This window comes from Hyaena hyaena, unplaced genomic scaffold (assembly GCF_003009895.1).
Source record: "Hyaena hyaena isolate Hyena2069 unplaced genomic scaffold, ASM300989v1 scaffold_452, whole genome shotgun sequence".
NCBI classification, from domain to species: Eukaryota; Metazoa; Chordata; class Mammalia; order Carnivora; family Hyaenidae; genus Hyaena; species Hyaena hyaena.
Window position 1 is genome coordinate 7,989 of NW_024081085.1, and position 15,100 is coordinate 23,088.

At 39.2% G+C, this 15,100-nt stretch overlaps 1 protein-coding gene across 3 annotated transcripts in view; it reads right to left on the reverse strand.

Annotated features, from left to right (window-relative positions):
* Positions 1 to 1,491: 1,491 nt before the first annotated feature.
* The window catches only part of CPQ (carboxypeptidase Q), a 386,524-nt gene continuing 372,915 nt past the window's right edge, over positions 1,492 to 15,100 (reverse strand). For all 3 annotated transcript variants that reach the window (XM_039253463.1, XM_039253462.1, XM_039253464.1), the window contains one exon: positions 1,492 to 1,770. In XM_039253463.1, the coding sequence (XP_039109394.1) occupies positions 1,552 to 1,770 (219 nt within the window). In that variant the 3' untranslated portion in view covers positions 1,492 to 1,551. The remainder of the gene's footprint in view (positions 1,771 to 15,100) is intronic.

Here is a 15,100-nt window from a genome sequence, read left to right on the forward strand (position 1 = left end):
ATGAACATCTACATGGAAGGAATAAAGCTAGAGCAAATTCTCAATTATCCAGTGCAATGAAAGCAAGAGACCCTGGGAGCAGGGATTTTACTGGTTTCTTTGTTCTACTTCTGTTTTTGGTTTCAGCTCCTCCCCTGCCCTCTACACACCCTCAGTTTCCACTCCAGCTCACCCACAGTTTGTCAGTATTTTCCTCACATCTACCACCCACAAATTACTCTGGCTTTCTCAATTTTTGAGAAGATCCCTATGAAAAAAATTAAGGCTTGGGAAAAATCTAAAATTCAAACAAATTATTCCATATAGCTTAAAAGGGCAAGTTGCCTTCCCTTAGACCTTGATCATAATTAGAACTGACAGAAATGTGGGGAGTCTCAGATCTGTCCAGATGATATACAGCACCATCAATGCAAATACTATTTTAAGATATTTCAAAATATGGTTAAAATGTACACATACCCTTAAAGAGAATCTAAGTCCTTGTATTAGAATAAAGGAAACCTCCTTCTATTTTAGTTATGAAAAATTATTATAAACCTTCAAACTTAAGATATGCTTTAAAAAATCTATAATATGTTAAGGATAAGCTTTTTAAAAATCTTAAATCCATTGAGCATGCTACTGGTGAAATCTACTTTGCAGGCTGGGGTGGGGAAGGAAAAGCTAGAGTGTGGTAGATCTAGAGAGACACTTTTTTAAAACCTATGAAATGTTCTGTAGCCACAGAAATAGTTCTGTAAACAGTAACGTTAAAACTACTGAAAGGTGGACTTCCCACTGGCATAATACAAATAGATCCTTTAGCAATGTTTTTGATTATGGGTATAATGAGGGAACAACTTCAGGTCATAGATGTTTAATATCATCAATAACCCTTTCCCATGGCCAGTCTAGGGCAAATTTGAGAAGCAGTCTAAGTTTGTCTTCTTTAAGACTGTTCTGCTTTCTAGTTCTGTGACCTCTTGAGGTCAACATCCTTACCTAAGACTTGTCTTAAAAATATCAGTGTGATAAATCACTGATCATGTGACATTAGTTTATGTCCAACCTCTTGCAAGAGTTTGAATTAAGGGGAAAAAAAAGATTAGTAGAAAGTACCCCACCCTCAAAGAATAAAACTCTACTGGTAAAATCTCAGATTCCATGGTATTTGGGTAGGGAATTATTTGGGTCAGAAAAGATTTCCTAGCACAGAACTAGAAGCATATTAGTAGTAATAACTGCTTTGTATTCTATTTCTCAAATTTTGTTTATGAGATCACAATTTAGATACCTGTTAAAAAAATAGCCAAAAAACAAAAACAGATTTGTAGGTCCAAACCTAGAATTATTAAAATAGAATTTCTGGGAGTGAGGAACTTATAATTTAGAAAAATAGGACAAATAGGCAAACAAATACAAATGAGCATGATTATTCCAAGTCCGAAAGTCATCAGATTATGGACAAAGCTTAGAGTTTCCCTGTATTAGCAGGCCTCTCCGAATCCACTGTGGCCTGTTTGAATAGCAATTTTATTTTAAATCAGTAGCAGAACCTAAGGGACACCAACTTTATCTTTTGGTCTTACCAGGCACTCCAGCTTGGATCCAGAAGTTAATGTCTGTCCCTTCTCCACCCCTAAAGACCTGTGTGACATTGACAGGCTGCAGCAGTCTCATGACCTCCTCCATGATGGCTCTGGCCTTTTCACTGCCGGTGAATTGCAGTCCAGAGGGTAAGAAGGTTCCCAGATCAGACTCCATCACCAGGCTGTAGTTGGAAATATTTGCCTAAACAGAAGAGAAAAGTATTTGGTCCATTATCTGTTGCCTCTTTGCTTTCTCCTTGGGCACTATCAAACAATAATAATCAAATGCTTTATCTCCTTGTCAGTTCTTATCAAAACACACGCTGCTCTGCTTGACCTGGGGTCTGGTCTGCATGTTGTCTAAGTGCTCTGAGATGCACAATTACTCATCTTGGGATTTACTGAATGCAAGTTGACTTGGAAGGATTAAAAAAATATAATGAGAGGAAATAGAAAGCCTCATATTGAAGCTACTCAATTATTTCTACTAGAAATAATAGTCTTTCCACCAATTTTCTTAAATGCCTAGTGTGTGCAAGGATACAATTCCTCCTACACGGTAGGTGCCTCCAGATAGTGTGAGTCATGCTTAGACAAAAGAAGGTATGCCCTGAGGACCTATTTCTCTGTACTTCCTTCCTCTAAACAAGTATTTGATCTTATTTTAATTGTGAGTTTTGCTGAAGCTTAAAGGCATCAAACTGACAGGCTTGTCTTGGATTCTGATGTTGCTGTTGTTGCATCTGTTGAATCCCCAGGAAGGGAGCTAATAGGACAATACACGAAACACTGCTCTCTCTGGTGTACAACCATAGCAACTGAAACCCTGGCAACTCTGTCAGGCCACTTGTCTGTAAACTCTTTCCAAATAAAGCCTGACCCTCTGTGTCTTAGGAGCCATTCACTTCTCCAGGACTGATCAACTACTACCAGCAACTACCTGGTTGAGCTATTCCCACACTATCCTTGGATGGCACTGCTAACCATTCCGTACTACTCACCTAGTAAAAGTCAATAATAACATTAGTACAGGGCCTCCAAAAGGTCTTATATTTGAAATCTCCTTTTATCTGCTTCTATAACCCATAAAGCAGACATAGGAGCTTTATGGTTGATGCTGTTTTACAGAAAAGGAAATGAAGATTAGAGGGGTCAAGTGATTTGCTCAACGTCACACCGTTGCAAATGGGAGAGCCAAGTCTGGAATCCCACACTCTCCAGGACTCCACACTGCCATCACTAGCATGGGATGGAGCGATAAGGAAGGCTTGCTCTGAATAAGAATGATTCCTCACTTACATAACAGTTTGAGGCTTGCATTATTTTTTTCCTAGAACAGATTCCTTTTGACAATGATTTCCTAACTCACCACAGAAGCGTACTGTTGTTACAATGGCAAGAACTGGAATGGCGGACTCTACAGGAAGATCTTGCAGGCAATTATAGGACTGAACGGGGTGGTCCTGGGATGCCAACACATTGTTGCTGTTGTTGCTAATGACTGACAAAGTTCACAAAACAGAAGTCTTCTCATGTGTCCAGTCTCATTTCTAAGGGGTTTCTGTCTTCATGGTGATTTTCAGAGAAGGACCTGAGGCACTTATAATAAAATGTGTCATCTCAGCTCTCAGCTGTGGCTACTGCACAACGGTGGCATCATCAGAGTTAATAATATGCAAAATATTTGAATTAATGTCTCACATTCAGGGATTTTTTAGTTAGCACACTGATGCTAGGTCAGCAAGGTGACATATCATTTGGCAGTCCTAACCTTCTCCCCTCATATGCCGTGCTACTCCTCACCCCAAACTCTGTCCTCTGTAGAAAGGAGAAGAGAAACATCACAATAATCTGCAAATGAAAACATAATTGGATAATCTTATATGTGACGGTTCCCACACTGCAGGCAGATCCCATCCTTACAACAAGATAATCAGACAGAGTGCACCTTCGTATCTTGCACTATTTAGGTGAAAGTGGGGCTAGATAGCAGTTTGGCTGTTAGACCCAACGCTATTGACCAGACTGGTGAGGTGGATATAGCCCAGGACCCACTCTATTCTATGCTGGGCTACCAAGGGGGTCACTGGCTTTCTCTCTCTGTCCCCAAGTCGTGCCATCATAGCCCCTGGCTTTTCCATCTGTAGGGTGGGAGAAATGCTCTTTTCCAAAGCTTGAATAATGAGCCAGTGCACGTGGAGCTTTGGGTACCTTCAAAGGAAAGACCTTCGTAGATCACAGTGAAAGTAGTTGAGTTTGCCAAGGCTCTTCACAAAATGTGCATTAAGAACTTCTTGGCCCTCTGATTTGACTGCAAATGGACAGATGTCCTAGGGATGGGGGCTCCACAGTTTATGAATGCCTCTGTACAGTCACAGGATGTTGCTAGGAACATAGAGAAATAATGTATATAATGAAGTTTTTAATGGTATGTGTGGCAGCCAGTTTAGCAGAGAGATGAAAGAGTATGGGTTTTGGAATTATTCAGACTGGGTTTGATTCTCAGATTAATCAGTCATTGGCTATGTGACTTCATGCAGTCTGTGTAACCTCTCAGTTCATCCTCTGTGAAATGAGCATGACAATGGCAGCCAGCTCATGGACTTGTAATATCTCTCAAACTTCCAAGGATGGCCCCCCCGTAAACCATTCAGTTAACTGTTTACAAAGATGATAGGTGGCATTTTTTCAGTGCTGCTCATGTGCCAGACATGGTAGGAAATGGTTTCCAGCTTGTTCCAGGAAATGCTCACCACCATTCTGTGAGACAAGTGCTATTATATTTCTCATTTCACAGATGAAGCAACGGAGGTTTAGTAACATTAGCCAACTTACCCAAGGTTACCCTGCTAGTAAGTGGAGCAGCCAGAATTCACATGCGGAGGTCTGCTTTCCCAAGCCTGAGCTCTCAACCCCTCCACTACCCTGTCTGCTGAAGCTTTGTCCCAAGTATCAGGCTACAAGTCCTCGATTTTAATTTAAAAATACAGAGACTGCAGTTAAACAAATGCATAAGGTCTAGAATTATTTTTCATGATCATAATAAAAGGTCTGCTTGGGCAGAATTTATCATCCCTGCTAATAAAGTAATTTGACTAAGCAAAGGGAAGAGTACACAAAACAAAAACAAAACAAACCAAAAATCCCCCCAAAAGCAAACAACTCTTGCCCCACAGTTTCCTCCCAACTAGGAATTAAAAGCCTAAAATAACAAAACATCTTTTCAAGACGAATTACACAGGATGTACAGATGTCAGTAAAGCAGAATTCTGGCATAGGTAGAGACATGTTTAATTCCTGTTCATGTAGAATTTTATTAGCTGCTGCTGACATGATGGCAGCATTCTATTGTTTTCTATTTATATATAAACATCTCCATATGTTTTCAATAAAGAACTAAGAAAACACAGCACCCACTGTCCATGGCACTCATTTATGGAGTCACCGTCTAATTGTTAGCACATGGCGAAGGACTCGGGAAAACAAAATGTCTCTGCACAAAGAAGCTGGAATGAGGAAGCCAGGTCACTGGGCTGTTAGAACTGCTGCTTCCCAGGACTGCGTCATTAGAAACATCCCTACTCCTCACTATGCTATGAGTGGCTGGGGAGGCACTCAGTGTGGATTTGAAACGCTGATTACAGCTAGTGACCGGGCAGCGGAGCCATGCTCCTTCCACTCAACCCTCTTAGCACACATACCAAGACCTTTGTCCTTCTGTTTTCAGGCTGTAGGAAGAAATCTGCTTCTAGAGACTGAATACTTTATTCCTGAGACAACCAGCACCAGTTGAGAGAAGCTGTGGAACACAGATGAGGTGGCTGAGCAGATCAAAGATAAGCTCAGATATTATCTGTAAGCCTACACTTTGCTCTCGTAATAAAGAGAAAAATCTCATTATTAGGAGCCATGGAAACTGTTGTTCGTTGCCATGTAATCTACATAATGCAATGAGGAGAGATGCTCCTAGGTAACCTAGTTTGGCATCATTGGATTAGGTAATATCTGCTCAGGATTGAGGACTCATAATTTTGTCTTGTGCTACAATCACATCCTATCTCACTTCCTTTCTTTTTTCCCCTCTGTGAGGACCAGGTTACTCTGCCAAAGAACACTTTGGGAACTATTAGCATTCTTTGGGTGCAACGTAAGACTAAAAAGAAGAAAAATGTTTAAAATACATATTGCATGCTTTAAAATGCTTACTCCCTAAGATAAACACAAAGATGATGTTTGCGTTCTTTGCTTTTGTAAAATTCCAGGCGATTCTTCTTCAGAAATATAGACTCAAGTTAAAAAACATCTCCTCTCTCCCCAAATTTGGCTTCTTCTTTGTTTACTTATTTATCTATTTTTAATTTTATTTTTTAAAATATAATTTGTTGTCAAGTTACCTAACACACAGTGTATACAGTGTGCTCTTGGGAGTAGATTCCCATGATTCATTGCTAACATACTACACCCAGTGCTTACCCGAACAAGTGCCCTCCCAAATGCCCATCACCTATTTTCCCTTCTCCCTGGTACCCCATCGACCCTGTTTGTTCTCTGTATTTAAGTCTCTTATGGTTTGCCTCCCTCTCTGTTTGAAATTATTTTTTCCCTTTGCCTTCCTCCATGGTCTTCTGTTAAGTTTCTTAAATTCCACAGATGAGTGAAAACATATGATATCTGTCTTTCTCTGAATGACTTATTTCACTTAGCATAACACCTTCCAGTTCCATCTACATTGTTGAAAATGGCAAGATTTCATTCTTTCTCGTTGCCAAGTAGTATTCCATTGTATACATAAACCACATCTTCTTTAATTTTTTAAATGATTTTATTTATTTGTGTGAGAGAGAGAGACAGTGTGAGCAGGGGAGGGTCAGAGAGAGGGGGAGATACAGAATCTGAAGCAGGCTCCAGGCTCTGAGCTAGCTGTCAGCACAGAGCCTGATGCGGGGCTCGAACCCATGAACCCATGAGATTATGACCTGAGCCAAAGTTGGACGCTTAACCAACTTAGCCACCCAGGTGCCCCAAACCACATCTTCTTTATCCATTCATCAGTTGATAGACATTTGGGCTCCTATCATAGTTTGGCTACTGTTGAAAGTGCTGCTGTAAACATTGGGATACATGTGCCCCTATGAATTAGCACTCCTGTATTCTTTGGATAAATTCCTAGTAGTGTTATTGCTGGATTGTAGGGTAATTCTGTTTTTAATTTTTTTGAGGAACCTCCATACTGTTTTCCAGAATGGGTGCACCAGTTTGCATTCCCACCAACAGTGCCAGAGGGTTCTCATTTCTCCACATTCTTGCCAATGGGAAAACATTCCATGCTCATGGATTGGAAGAACGAATATTGTTAAAATGTCAATACTACCCAAGGCAATCTACACATTTAATGCAATCCCAATTAAAATTGCTCTGGCATTCTTCTTAGAGCTAAACAAGTAATCCTAAAATTTGTATGGAACCACAAAAGACCCCGAATAGCCAAAGTAATGTTGAAAAAGAAAACCAAAGCAGGAGGCATCACAATCCTGGACTTTAGCCTCTACTACAAAGCTGTCATCATCAAGACAGTATGGAAGTGGCACCAAAACAGACACATAGACCAATGGAATAGAATAGAGAACCCATAATTGGACCCACAGATGTATGGCCAACTAATCTTTGACAAAGCAGGAAAGAGTATCCAATGAGGAAAATGTCTCTTTAGCAAATGGTGCTGGGAGAACTGGACAGCAACATGCAGAAGAATGAAACTGGACCATTTTCTTACACCATACACAAAAATAAACTCAAAATGGATGAAAGACCTAAATGTGAGACAAGAACCCATCAAAACCCTAGAGGAGAAAACAGGCAACAACCTTTTTGACCTCAGCCACAGCAACTTCTTACTCAACATGTCTCTGAAGGAAAGGAAAGGGGAATAAAACCAAAACTAAACTATTGGGACCTCATCAAGATAAAAAAAGCTCTGCACTGCAAAAAAAAAAAAAAAAAAAAAAAAAAAAAAAACAAAACTAAAAGGCAACTGATGGAATGGGAGAAGATATTTGCATATGACATATCAGATAAAGGGTTAGTATCCCAAATCTATAAAGAAACTTACCAAACTCAATACCTGAAAAACAAATAATCCAGTGAAGAAATGGGCAGAAGACATGAAAAGACACTTTTCCAAAGAAGACATCCAGATGGCCAACAGACACATGAAAAAATGCTCAACATCACTCCTCATCAGGGAAATACAAATCAAAACCACACTGAGATACCACCTCACACCAGTCAGAGTGGCTTCTTCTTTGTTTATAAGCTTTTATTTTCTCATAATCTAGGTGACATATCTTTGGTTTGTACCTAAAGTGACACTGCAATCCCAAGATCAAATGAAGAAGTAAAGAAACTCCTCTAACTATTCAAATTAATCACGTAGCCTCCTCAATTAAATCTTCAAAGAAGTAAACTCCATCCTGACACAGGCCAGTATGTCTCAGTATTACTTTCCTGTACCATAAGTGTTAGTATTTTACAAATGATGGTAGTGATGTTGTTTGGTCAGGTGGAAGGCTCAAAACAAGTTCTCAGAAGCATACCATCTCATGATTCCATGGGCTGAATTGTTGCAATCATCTTTGCCAGCCAAGCCAGTGACCTTGGAATTCCCAGTTCATGGAGTGTAGCTAGAGCAGGGGTTTCTTCACAGAGCTCCAGCTCAAACAGCTGTCATGACTGAATAACAGATAAAGCAATTTCTCCCTGCTGTGCAAAGCCAAGAATAGGTTTTATTTTCTGGTCAAATCTACCCTGAAGTTCAGCCTTTTATTTCTGATGGTCACCAGTATTCAGTTTTGAGCATCCTTGAGTACCCAAGGGAGAGCCAGGAAAGGGATGATGATAAGGTGTAAGGCCGTAAGTTATTTTTATTTGACAGCTAAGCTGGCTGAGGAACGGGCAGTCTAGGGCAAGTTACATTACTACTAAAAGTGACGACACATATTGTGGCTCAGCTGCCATTCTGGCTGGAGACAGGAACAGAATAAATGGTTTCTGAGGATCCCTCTCCAGCCCCATCATTCTCTGTATGTGCACATACTTCTGTTGTGAGACAAACCTGTGTTTTCAGACAATCCAATTTTTACAATGTCATCAGAAGCACTCTAGATCTCAGTGAATTCTCCTCTTGAGGTGGTTAAGGTCCATAGATAGCCTTTAAACTTACTGAAAACACACGAACTCTCCATAAATATCACTATGGTAACAACAATGAGCAGAGAAGGCTGAAAATATGGCATAAACATAGGCTAAAAGAAATAGGAATTTTATTTCTATCATAAGAGGAAATATAACTGACTATATCCACATTTCCTTTAGGAATGAAAAGATGGTATTATCTAGAGTATTCAGTAGATAGACTGAAAAGAAGCTTACATGGCAAGCTAATGTCAGTCTCAGTTTTTAATTTTATTCCTGCAAGTCAAAGCAACACGATCAATTCTCTGAATCTGTGGGACTCGAGATCTCCACCATTTTGATTCTTTTAAAATACATTGGTCAGGTGTTTCATGCTATGAGTTGCATATACACTCCAATGCGCAGGTGCAGAAGAGAAATCTCCAACGTGGCTACAGGCTCTGTGAAAGCAGGCTCCTTTGCCTTCTCTCTATCCCTCCCTCTCAACCCCTGCTTCTCACAGCAGGCGTCTCCCCTGTCAGCTTCTCCTCTTGTGCCCATCACACTCCCCCTCTCTCCCAGCCTCAAACAGAACAACTGAACTGCCTAAATGAGGCAGCCGTCCTTCAGTTGACCTTCCTTCTTCAACACTGTTACCTGCTAAATAAACATAAAGACATGTTTCTTGTTTTTGATGGTGGTGTTTTACTAGCCAAAAAGGTGGTGTTTCCTCGAATCTCCTTCTCCTGGCCGGGAACACTGGTAGCAGCTTCATTAACATTTTCTCTATGACTAACAGCTGAGTTCACCCTCTATAAGTGGACAGGTTCTTTGTTTTAAAAAATACAGTACTTAGTTTCTTGTCCTGCAAACACAGACTACTCTATATTCTAGAACTCAAATATTCATTCAATGCTGAGGGATATCATATTAAAACACAATCCTAAGTCTACTTTCTCTACAGCCTGTAGACAAGCGCTTAAAACTTGCAGTGTTTTTGGATGATGACAATACTCTCATATGCTTTCTTTGATCAAGCAATCTTTACTAATATTAGTAAAGATACTAAATACGGTTTTAGAAGTAATTTTATTCTTCTAAGCATGCCGGTTTTTTTTCCTCAAAAGCACAGTATTGGGTCTGAAACCTCACACACACACAAACCACAATAATATGCAAATATGAGCTTTAGGGTTGTTGGTCTACTCAAGTGACTTCATGCCCTACCTCTTCTCCTGCCTTCCACGCCTAAAACACCACACTCCTATCTAACATGCTGGATTACTGATCTTCATTTGATTTGTTTTTTTTAAATATTTTTTTAAATGTTTTTATTTATTTATTTATTTCTAGGAGAGAGAGACAGCGTGAGCAGGGGAGGGTCAGAGAGAGAGGGAGTCACACACTGAAACAGGCTCCAGGCTCAGAGCAGGCAGTCAGCACAGAGCCCAACGAGGGGCTCGAACCCACAAACCGCGAGATCATGACCTAAGCGAAAGTCGGAAAGTCGGACGCTTAACCGACTAAGCCACCCAGGCGCCCCTTTTTTTAAAATATTTTTAATTATTTCTGAGAGAGAGAGACAGTGAATGGGGGAGGGTCAGAGAAAGAGGGAGACACAGAATCTGAAACAAGCTCCAGGCTCTGAGCTAGCTGTCAGCAGAGAGCCCAACGCGGGGCTCAAACCCATGAACGATGAGATCATGACGTGAGCCGAAGTCGGAGGCTTAACCGACTGAGCTACCCAGATGCCCCTTGTTTTTTTTTTATACCTACCTCCTCCAGAAAGGATTCAAGACTTCCTAATACGATATTTTTAAAAAGTATCCAAACTCTCAGGAACCGAGAAAATACCATGAAACAAATATCAAATCTGTGTGGATCTTTGTCACATTTCCAGCTTAAATAACAGAGCTCAGCACATAGTGGGTGCTCAGTAAATGTCAAAGGAAAGAGAAAGTCACAACCAGGAAACCTGACATGATACCCTAACAGCAATTTGAGGATATAATTTAGCCCTAGCTTGAGCTGCCAGGGTCAGAGGGAAGATTGATGTATTACAGAGCTCTCATTATCTAGGAAAAGAAAGCATACCACCAGCTCCTTGAAAAGAGCAACAATTTTTCCACCATTCAATTCTAAGAGGAATTATTATGTGGCTTTTTACATGAGGAACATTGAACAAAATAACAGAGTCTCCAATAACAGTTTCACAAAAGAGGCAGAAACACTTTTCCTAACATCATATCCTATATATTGATCCTCAATTAAAGCAAAAAGCAAAATATTAAGTCATATTTTAGTAAAGGTGTTTGTTCAGGAGCAAACTGTATTCATTCCACAGTTACTGAGACAGTAACAGAGGCACAGGGTGATCACACACCCCTGTTTGACCTGGGCAGTCCCAGTTTGTAACCTTTATGTTGGTATGATTATTAAGAGTGCCCCCTTTCTCTCACAAATGTTTCCCTGGTTTAATAATAGACCATATTGCCAATCCGTCTATGAAGGAGTTTGTATATAAAGATGACAAGGATAGGCTTGCTTCCTTATAAGAGGGCAGAGTTTCCCAGCAGTGGCAATAACTGGCTGTTATATTAAAAATGTGTTGAGTTTTATGAAAGAGATATGTACAAAGAAAGGAGGGTAACTACTGAAAAAAGCTGGGGAGAGGCTGGTAGAGGAGGTGATGTTCGGCCTGAGCGATGCCCCTCAGTTGAAAGTTCTCCCATTACGACAGGGATCTTCTTAGCTCATTACTGCACCTCTAGGGCCTAGCCAAGTGGCATTTGATAATACTTGTCAAATGAGTAAATGAATGAATGATACTGGTCTAAGATTTATCCAAATAATGTCCAGACATGTAGCTTTCTAAGAGAGAAGCAATGCTTAGGCAATCTCTAAAAGAACAAATACGAACATCCCCACATAGCCCGGTTTTTTGTCTTCTTTAAATCTTTACTCAAACATGCCCATCTTGATGAAGTCTTCCTGGTCCTCCTGCAATACAAACTCAGACCACTTCCTCCCACACACCCTGTCTCTGTTCCTTATCTTATTTTACTCCTCAGCTGTCCCCTTCATCTAACATACCACTTGATCTCTTTATCCAGTTTGTTATTAGTCTTGACTCCTGGAATGGAAGCAAGATGAAGGCAGAGTTTAAAGGAGTGCCTGAAACTTAGAAGGTGCTCAGTCAACATGTGCTGAGCGAATGACTAAATATATGTATTTGTGTGTTTAAAGACACGTGTGTGTGTGTGTGCGCGCGCGTGCGTATCTATAAATTCTGCAAACATATAAATAGATGCTCTTATGGGTGACAGTGGTGGTGATGAAGATAATGAGGAGGAGGAGGAGATGGCTGCTAGTGTTGGTGATAAGGGAACAGCAGCTTTTCAGATTCTGATTTTTTAAAAAAATCTTCTCAAGAAAGCACAGGTTCAACAGCTAAAGTTTTAAGCTGTATCTGTAGTGAATGTTTTATAAATCTCTTAAAAATATACAAAGTTTTTACAACATTCATTATAAATGCCACAAATAAATATATCTAAGAAGGCTATCCAGAGTGACAGCAATATAAAATGGCATTAAATACAGGTGAAACTTCTCAGATTCCTTCAATAATGGAATAGTAAGATACTCTTACTCTGGAAACCATTCAGGAAAAGCTATTTCCTTCTCAAGTGAAAAAGGGCTGAATACATCTCTAGCAGACCCTATGTCATCATCATTTTACCATCAAAGATGAGAACCCTCAACATTCAAGGCTCACTAAAATAAAATGGCTGTCATTCATAGGAGAAGAAGATGAACGATAGTAACAGAATTACCAAATGGGTATTTAAATAGGATTTTTCAAATATTAAATAATTTTTATTGATTTTTAAATGTTTATTCATTGATTTTAAGAGAGAGAGAAAGAGGAAGAGAGAAAGAGCAAGCAGGGGAGGGACAGAGAGGGGGAGAGAGAGAATCCCAAGCAGGCTCCACACTGTCAACGCAGAGCCTGATGCAGGGCTTGATTTCAGGACCTGTGAGATCATGACCTGACCTCAAATCAAGAGTCGGATGCTTAACCAACTGAGCCACCCAGGTGTCCCTCAAATATTCACTATTTTTTAAAGGAAACCATAAAGTTTGGTATGCTTTAGTACCACATAAGGATAATAACAGACGGTGTAATCAGTAAGACTCCATTATAGAAACTAATAAATGCATCTTGGGACTACTTAGAGCTTTAACAATTGCTTTGCATACCTTGTAAGTTTTAAAGTATTCAAACAAAATGAAGGAAAATAATAAACAGATGAAGCAATTTAGCTTCGAGAAGAGTTAAGAAAATTTAATAGGTATAGTTTAGATAAAAGGAGGCTAAGGAATTATAGCGATTACAGAAAAATATCCAAGTTGGTATTGAGCTAAGGGAGGTATAGAAAAACAATTTTCTTCATGTGAGAATAGTAATAAGCAGCCCCAGTAATCACCTAAAGGTAGAAGAGGAAAATAGCTATGGCAGAAAATAGCACCAAATATGTAGGAAATAATTAGGATTCTGGGAAGCCAACTGAGGACCACTGAGGGGAGCCTGATCATAAAAAATGCTCAAGGCAAGTTGAGTGACGGCAATCAGGTGCACAGCCCTCACCCCAAATTTCTCTTTGGACATCTGCAATCTTCATCAGGGTTATCATTGGTTTTTGAAGGAGATATAGGTGATCAGGGTAACAGTCCTGCAGGCGTGGTCAGTCTCAAAGTGGGATGGATACTATAATCCCTACTTCAATGGTTGTTGCACTGGGGAACTGGAGGAGGTGAGTACAGACGCTAAAATGTCACTTGACACATTTCCTGATTATTGAGTGAAAGATCTTAGGCTAGTTATTTAACTACTCTGGGCTTAGACTATTCATTTGTAAAACAGGGATGATAATAGTTATTTTCCAGATTTATTCTAAGGTAGGGGTTCTTAATCTGTCATCCTTTGGGGCTTCATAAATTTGGAGGTGGTCTGTGAACTTAAATGGGAAACAATTGCATCTTTATTTTCATTAATTTCCAGGTGAAATTTAGAATTTCCTGCAATTATGAAGGAAAGTAACAAACCACATTAGTTAGCAGAACCTGTCACTTTGTTGCCAATAGAAATCACAGATACTTTCAGATCATTAGGCTTGTAGAAATCTCAAAATAATCTCTATGTTCATCCCTACTTTGAGATGACAGCAGTGCTTTGATAATACTTATTTTACATTTTTAAAAAATGACTATATCATAGTTTCAACTTTTTGATAACTGTGTTAATAAAATTCACATCCTTATAATATTATACATTTCATTTATGCATTAAAAAATATTTGAGATGTCCATAGGCTTCATCAGACTGCCAAAGTCTGGTGGAACAAGCAGTTATCACCAACCTCTGTTGAATAAGTTATTCAACAATAAACCTGTTTATTATTAAGGTAATGATGATAATGAAGATGATGATGATGATGATGAGTCCTATTGCTATTATTATGATTATTATTGCTTTATAATTAATTTCACTAGAATTTGTTTGCCCTGGACATCTGGATCGGAGTCCTGGTACTCTCACATACTAGCTATATGTTCTTGGCAGGCCATTTAATCTCAATGAGTTTCATATCCTCTTCAACAAAGGAAAGACCTTTCTAGTAGGGCTTTTCTGAAAATTTCATGAATTTATTACATGTATTCTAAGATATACTATGTATCAAACTATTCAATTCTCTTGAGACTTATTACTGTTATTGTCACCAACGACAGTGCACAATAAGTAGAATAGTTATATAAATTATCACTCAAGCCGGGATGCCTTTGAGATGAAAGACTGGTAATTATGGCAGGACAATGTATGGAAACTGGACTATCTTGGGTAAATCAGAAGCCAGCAAGCTATTTCAATACTATTTTTCTGATGTTTTTGTGTCTTCTATTTTTCCGCTATAAAATTCAACAGATAAACACTGATTTCCTTGATTATAAGAATACGTTTTTCTCATGTTTTTACATTTCTGGAAATGAGAAGGAATCTTGCTATTGATACAGTCTGTAACATACTTCCCAAATACCAGGCAAAGAAACAAATCATGCCATATATTAATTAGTTATCATTGCTTGACCATGTGCAAACTTCATCATACATCACCAGAAAGGGTTTTGGTAATTCATTTTACACCTTAGCTAAGTTATTCATATTAGCGTCAACACACATTTTAAATTTGCGTCCCTAATTATGGATTATAATTCTTTATAAAGTTTTGATGTAGGCAAAAGATTGATTTTCACATGAGGCAAAACAAAGGCAGTAGGAATCACCAAATCTTCAGATTAGATCC